This window comes from Stegastes partitus, unplaced genomic scaffold (genome assembly GCF_000690725.1).
Source record: "Stegastes partitus isolate 25-593 unplaced genomic scaffold, Stegastes_partitus-1.0.2 Scaffold864, whole genome shotgun sequence".
Taxonomy (NCBI): Eukaryota; Metazoa; Chordata; class Actinopteri; family Pomacentridae; genus Stegastes; species Stegastes partitus.
In genome coordinates, this window is record NW_007578595.1 from 175,883 (window position 1) to 186,952 (window position 11,070).

At 45.3% G+C, this 11,070-nt stretch overlaps 1 protein-coding gene across 1 annotated transcript in view; it reads right to left on the reverse strand.

Moving 5' to 3' along the window:
• agbl4 (AGBL carboxypeptidase 4) overlaps window positions 1-11,070 on the reverse strand; it is a 250,453-nt gene that overhangs the window by 173,600 nt on the left and 65,783 nt on the right. Inside the window, exon 3 of the mRNA XM_008293187.1 lies at window positions 1,631-1,847. Within this exon, the coding sequence (XP_008291409.1) occupies window positions 1,631-1,847 (217 nt within the window). The remainder of the gene's footprint in view (window positions 1-1,630; window positions 1,848-11,070) is intronic.

Sequence of the window (11,070 nt, forward strand, 5' to 3'; positions counted from 1 at the left end):
GTTCGCTTATGTGTCAAAGTAAAACCTGATACGATAAATTTACTGTATTTCTCCGACATTCACAAGATACCTGGGAATGAAACAGGTGCAGACTACTTTTTATTCACCTTTCCTGTTTTGCATATAACAAGAATCAGTGTTAGTTTCGGAGATGCTAGCGGGAGTTATCGCACAGGATGTCGGTGGAATCACTAGCATGCACTTCTATATCAACACAGCTCTATGCAATAAATCTTCTCTATCTGGTTGTTTGGCAGCCCAACTCGTCGACCCAACTCGCTGATCCAGCTCGTGTCATTTCCCACTATAGTAAAAAGCACCTGCTGTTACACCCAGTAACCACAGGTGTCGCCAAATCCAACCAAAACGGAAAGGGTTGCACTCTTCTGTTCACCACTGAATTGCCCCATAAAAATCTAGTTTTTATTCATTTTTTAAATCCAAAACACTCAGTTCTGTATTGTTGTTAATGTCCTTAGATGGAAGGAAATTCTTAATTCGTTATTGGCAAGAACCGTAGCCACACGTGTTATAAAGTTTAATATTTTAACTACTATGTGCAGTCGTATCAGTCAGTAGTTTATCGATTGCTAAAATAAATTCAACATATTTTACTGGCAAAGCTGCATAAACATGACACAAACATAAAAGTCACTGATATTAAAGGAATGAAGTCGACTGGATCCCAGTTGGAAGTGAGCTGAACTTCACAGAAGACTCTGTCATGGTGCCCATTTACTAGCTACACCCCCACAATGCACTCTGGAAGTCCTCTGGTTGCTAAACAATAAGAGGCTCCCCCTGGTGGTGCAACCAGGTGCTACAACTAATCTACAAGACTTCAAGTGTCTATTTTCTAATTAAATGCTTCTGGATATCAGCAGAAACTACATATTCAATGACCCGGATCGGGACAAAAAAACCTTGATCAGGACATCCCCAGACATCACTAATGAAGGTCGTCGGATCCTCGGCTGGTAGAGGCATCACTCTTGTGTTTTTTTAACCAGCCATTTTGAGCCACGGTTTCCTCTCTGCATTTTATGGTCAGGTGCTCCTTACAAATACCTGTACTTTCACATTCCCCCCCTTGCAGCGAGCTTTCCCTGACAAATGTCGGAGGACAGAAGAAAAAGTCGTAATCTCTCAAGCATTTCTAATGAGTTTTTCTCCTACAATTATTTGATAAGAGCAGACAAGACTGCAGGCAGTGTGTATGATACACTAGCTCCTACTGCCGAGGTGAGAGCTCTGCTGATTACACACAGCCATTTACACACACACACACACACACACACACACACACACACACACACAGAGGCTTACACACAGTCATCTCAGAGTGCAACAATCCTAATAATAACANCACACACACCCAGAGGCTTACAGTCCGTCATCTCAGAGTGCAACAATCCTAATAATAACATGAGAGGCTGAAGTTATGACCGGCAGGCACACCTAAGTTACCAATCTGGGTCTCCTTAATCTGAACACACACACACACACACACACACACACACACACTACGCCTTATAACCCTTCCACCTCTAATCTTCGCCACCATTCGACTTCTCTGCTCCAGCCGTGGCCATTACCACCCCTCACACACACCGTTCACCTCCCGACTCACCACACTGAGTCCCAGCTGGTCCCTCTGCAGGTACGGCAGGTTCCTGCGCTCCAAGCTGGCCAGGTAGTGCTGCAGTCTGGAGTAGGTGTAGGGGTAGCAGTAGGCGAACTGGTACACGTCGTCCTCCCGGTCAAAGCAGAAGGCGAAAGACATGACATAGTTGCGGCGGTGGTCGGGGCAGCGGTAGTAATACACGTTCTTGGCCGGGAGCCTCTGCCTGCAACAGACAAACACATCACCGGGAAATTAGAGAGGTCATTTACAGGACAGGTCTTCAATTCACCAACATTAGGGCTAAAAGGTTTCAGACTGCATCAGGCGGAGGAACAATGGGAAGAGCGAAGTTTTGCCGGAGAGGGAAGAAAGTTCAGAAAGTGTAAAGATAGACGAGGAAACAGGGGCACATAAGTTATACAGAGAAGTGAGAAATCACAACGCAGAAGTTGCATCAACATGTCAGTTTGCCTTCTTCCAGAGATGTTGAGTTCAGCTGGTGGAGCAGAACAAGCGCTGAAGGAACGAGGGCGATGCCACCTGCTAATCGTCTGCTTGGGACAGCTGAGTGAACGTTAAAACAAAGAAACCAAAAATCTATGTGTCTCTTCGTTGTTTATGCACAAACTCAACCGTTCTCTGATTAGTTATGTTTTAAAATAAATAAAACATAAAAACGAGGAGGCAGGAGTGATTAAACACAAAGAGAATAATTTGTGATTATTAAAAAGCCCCTCTGTGATTCAGCGTTTGTCATTTAAACACTGCAGTCGCCGTTTTTCATTTAAGGCAAATCCACAAAAATGACAAACTGTAACTGATAGACTGAAAATTAATGTGACCAGTTCAATAATAAGGACAGATAAATCATCCACTAACTGGATAAATTGAAAGGCAAACTGATTTAATTACTTGAGATTTCTTCCAGACTTGCATAAACACAGTGTGTTTCCAAGGTCATCTGGTATTTTATGAGACATTCGTCGGGACAAACACAAACTATTCCAGTTTGTTAAGGATCAACAAAAGGCAGCAACAAAAATGATTTGTGGTGAAAACAGCAGATGTGATCCATCACAGGAAATGATAATCAACCTGAATGCTACTGCTGGAGAGAAGAAAGAATCAGGACCAAATGACTTACATGTCAGTAATTTGCTTTGCAAAAGGAGAAGGCCTCCTTTTTGACCTCATTACGGTTTGTCTGTGATTACAAAGTGCGGCAAAATGCTGTTTCCAGCTTTCATCTGTTTTGCATTTGTAACTGCAAGAGATGATGACACCATCGTAATGCATGAGCGTACGAGATCTGTTCAATCCTCCGGGTGAGACGCAGGAAATGGCAGTGAGAGAAGAGTTATGGGTAAAAGTTTACGTCTGCTTATAAAGACCTTGTATGTCATAACAAGTTACACTGATTCCTGTGACAACATTCATGCAGCAACTTGAATCATCAGTTTTGTTCATGTAGAAAGTTGTGTTGATGTGTTTCTCTCAGTGACGTAGCCTTTAAGCTTCATTACAGTCGACTACAGCTGCTGACTCCTCTGAGGTAATTCCATTCAGGCCCATTTGAAACACTCAAATACAACATCAGGGAAGTTTGAGGAGCTCAGCAGAGATCTGAAAAAGCAAATCACTGAGTTCAACAAAAGAAGGATGTCACTTGAAGACGTTTTAAAGCGGCTACAGATCCTAAACTTATCCGTGCAACCACTGTGAGAACAAAGATTATGCTCTAGGGCTGTTTTGGTGCAATAATGAAGAAAGCCTATAAAACATGAGCTAGAAGGTTGAGTCTGTATAAAAGACGGACGTAGCTACCGTGACGTCACCCGTTGGTTTCTGCTCTGAGAACATGAAGCCAGGGTTTTGCTACTTCCTGGTTGACATCTTGGATTTTTGGAGCCAGTGACGCAAAAATCGCCGGAGGGGGGCGGAGCCATAGGAGCAGCGATTGGTCAGACAGATTGAGAGGCGGGTCCTCTCTGCCCCGCCCACATTTACCTTCTGCTCGCTTCGTCTGAGTTGTCGACTGTCAATCAAGCCAGCCACGCCCCTTGCCCCGCAACATGTTGACGATTTTTTTAAAATTCAGTGTTGATTTATTCTCAGATTGGCCACCTGATCTCTGGATTTGACCATGAAAACTAATAAGAAAAACATCCTGAGCTGTAGGAATGCAGTATTTCATGATCTGTGATCACTTCTTTTCCAGTTCCAGTCTATGGGAGCCAGGGCTTTGTGGAGCCAGCAGCTAGTGGACGTAGTGATACTGCAGGTTTTTGACACTTCCAGGTTGGCTTCATGTTTCAGGACCGGTTGCTACGTCCATCTTTATACAGTCTGTGGGTCCCGGATACAGCTCGGTGTTACAACAAGACAATGACCCCAAACACATCACAAGTGGTAAAGAAACGGCTAAACATGTCAGAAAGCCAACAAATTTAGTCAAACTGCACAAATTCCTTCAAGAGGAGTGCTCAAAGACACACCCAGCAGCTTGTGAACATCCACCAAAGGGACCTCGCTGAGGTGGAAATAGACAAACGACACTGAACCAAACATTACCTTTGCTTTGAGTGTATTTTGACTCATTAGGCTTTGTCATATTCCTGTTTTTTTGTGACAGGGACGCATGTTTGTAGGAGTCAATCCAAGACTGCCTCACATGTATGCAAACTTTCTTCCAGAACTTTCATGTTTTATTCATAATGTACAAAGTTGTAGCGCGTGAACAGCTCCAGATAATGAGATGGAGTGAGGAACAGGTAAGCATCTGCGTTGTGCTGAGTGTCTCCACTGTGTGTTGCATGTTGAGCCCAGGAGCTAAATAAAGCTGACTGATCCCTGCACCTCGCGGACGATCGATGGGTCCGGGACAGGACTGCTGCAGTCCACAGAACTTCTCTGCTTACTCGACATGTTTCCTTTTCACACTCTTCGTCTGTTTGGCTTTTCAGACCAATGTGGCCAACGTGCAGGTGTGACTGTATTCGCCGCCCTTCTCTCTTCCTCTCTCCACCTTCTGTCTTTCTCCAAATCTCTCTTGTCTTGTCCTGTCACTCACTGACTCCGCCTTGACAGTTTGCGTGAAGAAGACCAAGCGTTGGGGAACAACGGCGCTGCCATAGGAGCTCTGGCAGACGCTCTGAGAGTGGAGGATAAAAGCAAGAGAAAGATGAGGATGATGAGTGATGGGTGGGTTTGGGGTGGTGGGAGCTGGGAGAAAGGTGGAATAAGGAGATAAGGAGGAGATGAGAGAGCAGGGCGATGGCAGATCTGGGACTGATGCGGAGATAGACGCGAAGAGGTGGCGGCTAACAGCGTAGCGGCTAGTGAGCTAGCGACTCTGGCAACGGATCAGATGGAGATGCTATCAGGGCTGTGATAGGAACAGCACCTGATAATCAACAAACAGGACAGACTGCTCTGCCTTAACTCTCACAGAGTGAACTTCTCTCCCCCGACTCACCCCGAAGAGGGAGGAGACGCCAGAGTTTCATGTGTTTGCTCAGACACCAGCTTTGGCAAAAGGTCTCACGCAAAAATACATAGTGAACACACGTACGTGCATTTTCTAAGTCCTGAAGACGTCCCTGCAGGTATCTGGTGAAACAAAAAAAGCTAAATCACTGAGCCTCTTTCAGGCAGAAGGGGGAGAAAGGAGAGAAAGGCAAGGCTGATTATTCCTTCAGAGGAGGAGAGAGGAAAATGTCTCTGCATGTGGCTATCTCAGCAGAATACTAATGCAGCCAGTGGCTAGCGGTACCACACCCAGCCTGCCAACCGGAGCCAGCTTACCGGGTCGTCTTACAGCCCTGCAGAGCCGGACAAAGGAGCACAAGAAAAATGGTCAATCTTGGGGGAAAAGAACGAGAGCAAACTCTTGTATTTTATCCCTCAGTAGAAGCTGAATGCTGTTGTTAGGACTGCGTGGCCGGTTGGAAGTACTGAGAATAAAACCGGCCATCAAGGACAAAACAGACCGCATGACGCACTGGCACACGCGTGTGCGCTCACACACACATACGTGGGCACGCTGGTGCGTTAGCGCGGTGGCAGCCCTCCGAGGTGCAGGTTAATTAAAACGAGATGACACCTCACCTCTTTACATATTTCCCTGTTTGGCTCTGCCCATCCATGCAATCCCACTTCTCTCTGTTTCTCCTTCTCCTCCTCTCCACTGGGCAGCGTGTGACCTTGCCGGAGACTGGAAAAGTCCTGGCTATTGATTTTAATTACTGCTGCTTGTCCCATCACAGCATTATAGTCATAGGCCAGAGAAAATGGCTCTGTGACTTGTTATGGGGGAGAAAAAAAGAAAGAAAGCCTGGAGTCGTGGCTGCACCTCCTTTAGGTACCACAGTCACACAATGCAAAGGGAAAAAATCCTCACCGTGTGCACACTAATGCTCACGCTCCCTTTGCTTTTTATCTGACTGCTCCTGCTCGGCAGCTGGCAATTTGTTTTATCTAAATGGTGCCTCCCTGTGCCTCTCCCCTGCCCATCTCTTGACGTGGTACAGTGCCGTCGTTCCCAAACAGAATTATCACTGCGTGGGATGAGGTAAAGAAAAAAAAAAGAAAAACCGGAGAAGCTCCCTGCGTATGATAACGCACTCACACGTAGTTTTTTTTTTTTTTCTTTTTTACAATCCAGTGATTACAGAGACACACAAACAGGAATATGCAAAGAGTCGCACGCCGGAAACAACACGGCAAACTGAGCACCGTACGCGAGCTACATCAAGGTCATTCCTTTCACGGCGAGCCGTGGGACAAGTTAACTTCCAGAGCGTCTCATCACAGCCTCGCAGAATAAAGAGAGATGTGCAGCAAAGAGGAATAGAGAGACTGAAACACTAGACAAAGGCAGAAAGTGAATGACAAACAGAGAAAGAGACAAGTAAAGAGACAAAGTCAGAGAGAAAGGGACAGAGAAAAAAAAAAAAGAAAAGAGACAAGAGGAGAATACAAAGGGAGAGGATTTCATAGAACTAGCAGGCTGCCTTTAGCGAGGTGTCACTTTGCTTGCCAGGGCTTTTCTACTTCTGAACCATTGGTAGCTACAAACTCCCGCTCTGATTTTGATGGCGCCGGCGTCTCTCTGAAGTTTCGAGATGAAGGCTTATAAATTGGTAGCTTTCATATGGGTGACATCTTGTCTATATTTTCAAATCAATCAAGCGTAGAGGACACGCCAATCACGGCCGCTCGGAGCACTCTCACAGCAAAAAATAAAATTTAAAAAAAACCACGCAGGACAAAACTCGCGTCGGCCCGGACACACGAGCTCGCTCGCCCGCCCGCTCCCCTTTTTTATTTTCTATATCGCCGTTGTCACTTTCGGCTTGTCAAACGTTTATCCCGTCAACTGTTAGGAAGGTTAAATGTCTCCCAATATGCCTGTACAGCTGTCAGGCTGCGCAGATCCCCACCAGCTCATTTAAAGCAAACAGTTAGTCCGTTTGGCAAACATTTCACATTGAATGACATATTTCCTTACTCCCTCTGTGTTACCACGCCAATAATTGAAGAGGCAATATTTCTTGGCGCTCTAAAACGTTGCCAGATGTTAGATAGGCTCGTTGTTGTTTTTAAAGCGCGGCTCCGTGGTTTTTGCTTTGCATACCGAGCCGAGCGGAAAACGGCCTCCGAATCGTCTCCGGAGTGTCGGTCACGCCGGCGTATGTATATTCATGCGCGGGGAGGCGACTACATACGTGTGTGTGTAAACATGACGGCATCTATATTCTCCAAGCATCCATCTATCTGGTTTTTTTTTTTGGATGCAAATCAAGTTGCAACAAAGCTTTCTGGAGACACTGTTACTAGGCAACCTGTGCTTGCTTTGTAATTTGGCCGGCCTGCTGTATATTGTATGTGGCGGTACAGTACGTCTGCTCGGCTGCAGCTTCAGGAGAGCTTTGGACTGGGACGAAGTTTCAACGAGTGACGGGTGAGAATCAGACGGACGTCACAGATGATGATTTGGCCTTTCATGTGTGAAGGTGTTCAGTATGTTAAACCGTTTCTGTTAATGTTCCTTAAGGCTTCATTCAGACATATACAACATAAAAACCAGCCTGACAGCTGTGATGGAGCTCAGGACTCAAGCTGAGATTCACCTGCAGCTCATAAACTATGACTCATCTTCAGGCAAACTGTTACATCCTCATCCATCCTGTCTCCATGTTGGGGACAAACGTATTTAATAACATTACAGGGGCTTTGTTTTTGTTGTTTCACGTCCACAAATGTATGCAACCCTCCAACTCTGTAGACATTCACATGGATCCTGCTGCTTTTTGAGGCTGCAGGTATTTAATAACCTCAGAGGAGGAAAGACTTCTACAAACATCTGGAGGAAACAACGTCATTCCTCGCTAACATCTTGTAAAAGAACAAAAACAAAATGTGTTGCTAGTGAGTATTATCAGTCTAAGCTGTTAGTTTTTATTAGAGGTGGGACTTGAACGCGTTCATTACAATTAATTAATTACAACAAAAATAATGACGGCTAGCGCTAACAGCTCCGGTGGTTTCTGCGCTCGCTGCTTTGCATTCAGGTGGTTCCGTCAGCTCCATGTGCTTCAGTGGGACGCAAATTATTTTCTGCACAAGTTGCACAAAACCACGCTCTGGTCCAGGTTTCCATCGGGCAGGTTTTTAAAATGAAACTTGGCCTCCATCAGTCCAAGCGATGGATTCCTCCATGTTTGTTGTTGTTAGCGTAGCGCTGATGCATCTTGTGCATCATGTGATCAGTGGACAAACACTCTGTGTTGTCTGGATGCAAACTGCCATTAAATGTGTAAATTTTTTTAACCTTATTTTTGTTGTAATCAATAATTAACGCTTTAAAGTACATTAGGGGCGGGACTTTAACGCGTCACTTTCACATTAATCAAAGGGTTAAAGTCCCTCCTCTAGTTTTTATCAATATACAGCAAAGAAAAGCAAATTTTAAAAAAGGTGTCGAGATTTTTGTGATGTTTTCGTCAAGAATACTTTAGAAATATGAGCAAATAACTGAGTCACCAGCGCTGATGTTCAGGTGTTCTACAAGATGCTCAGATGGTTTCTGCTGCTTTTTGAGGCTTCATGTATTCAATAACCTCAGAGGAGGAAAGACTCCTACAGACAGCTGGAAGCAACACGTTTGACTTTAGCTGCTCATTTTTCTTACTCCTATTTTATTGTTCTAGTTCATTTCTTTATTTCTTACACAAACCAGCTAAGATTCACGGGAGTCAGATTCATCGTCTGCGTGTACAAACGTGGCCAATAAAGTTGATTCTGAGTCTGATTATGTTCATTCTTGGTGAGCATCATCAGTCCAAGCTGTTAGCGTCGGTTCTTATCGCAGTGATGTTTTACTTTTATGAACTTTTCGGTTTGCAGCCAGATGAATTGAACATGTGCAGAAAAGTGAGAAAAGTGTGTTGTGACGTTTCTTTGCTCAGCTTTGTGATGTTTTTTTATACAGAAAAGGACCCCTGTGTTCACTCAGACATACGCTGATATACTAATATAAAGGAGTGTCTTCCATACAACTAGTTTTATAAAAGTAGAGAAGATGCACGTCCCAGTCTGGGCTGATGATGTGAACTAACTGGATTAATGCTGCTGCTACAGTCTGCTGGCTTGCAGCTCTACGTTCCTGCAGTAAGCAATAACACTCGTGAATTATGGACTTTCTTGTAACGAGAGAGCCGAGAGTCGCTCACCTGTGGAGACAACAGGCCGTTAGCAGCTTTCCCGGGTCAGAAACGAGCCCTCTGATGAGACTGAAACATGACAGAATAAGACGCTCTCACCTGATGGCTGCATCAAAACACCCGGGAGGTGCACTTCCATCAGCCGGCTTTTTAACACTCCCCTTCAGAGGCACGGCGAGAAAAAAGCTGTTAGCCCGTTAGCCTTCAGTGTTAGCTCTGATATTCACATATTACTGCCGAATTTAATTAGCCGACGTGTCAGAGGATTGGCGGCTTTTAGATCTCGATGAATTTCAAGGTGAGTTAGCCGAATCAAGATCAGATCAGAGGGCCTCGCCGGAGTTCACGTGATGCAGAGGACGTCAAATGATATTTCCATAAAAAAAAAAAAAAAAATAAATAACAGCGGTCGTAAATCTCGGTGCCTCCTCTTAGTAAAACACCTTCGCTGTTTGTAGGAGTGATCTGCTGTAACACGGAGGGAGTGGGTGTGTTATCATCTCAGTTAAAAAGGCTCGTCCCGTGATTTCATCTTTTCTAACTTTCTATTTTTTATTTTTTTGTTAGAAATGGAAACTCTATTGTCGCTCCCCCCTCCAGTAGGAGTATAAACCGAACTCCCATCATGTAAAGCGTCTGCAGAGCAAATACGAGTGTTTGCGCCGGCCTCTAACTCAAGCTGCTAATCTGCTCCACTCGCCGCCTGATGGAGGAGATGCACGGCGCTCGTACGTTGGCCGGGGAGGCTTTTATCGCCCCCGAGGTGGCGCGAGCAGATGAAAGCGGTGGAGGATTTACAGTAGCCGCTCCGACCGACGCACCGCGAGATGGAGGCGATGAGGAGAATATAGATCCACTAAACGCGTGTTTTCTCATTTAAGCCGTTCTTTTGTTGATTCTTTTCATCACTGAGTCGCCGACGTTCACGATAGAAAGAGTTTTAAGAAGCTGTGTGGGCAAACAAATAAACTTAAACTCTTGTGTTGTTTTAGGTGCTTTTTCTTTAAAGGGATTTGCTTCATATCGTGGGGAAAGATAAGTAGAGTATATATGTAACTGGTTTGGCAGTGCCTGGATGGACCAGTAGAGGGCCACACCTGTGAGTGAGAGGTGACCTGTTGAGTCGGAAAAAGGAGAGAATCCAGATTAAATCTAAAGATACAGAGCAAAAAACCCCTCTCTCTCTCTAGATATATATATTTCTGTGTGTGTGTGTGTGTGTGTGTGTGTGTGTGTGTGTGTGTGTGTGTGTGTGTGTGCTACAGGAGCTCCACAATGTACTTTGAGCTTTTCTGATAGAAAAAAAAAAAAAAAAGTCAAACATGCCCCGAATACATCCCGAGGGGGGTCTCGGCTAGATTGCTGGGTCTGCTGGTAGCTACCTCCCCTGCGTCTTGTGGGGCAGCAGGGCAATTAGCAGAAAGCAGATGATCACTGTGCCCTCGCCACTGTGGCGCCACCGGTCCCCTATGGGGCAACAGGGCAGGTGCACATTCGTCTGCAATAATGGGGAAAGGTACAGGGGGAACATACAAGCAAGCGACCATAAAGAGAAGGAAAATAAAGAAAACACACACACACACACACACACACACACACACACACACACACAGATATCCAACAATGTGATGATGTCAGCATGAACCCCTGGTGAGTGGTGGAGCTGGTGGGAGTGGGAGGAGATGAGCAGCCAGTGGGCTTGTGTGTGTGTGTGTGTGTGTG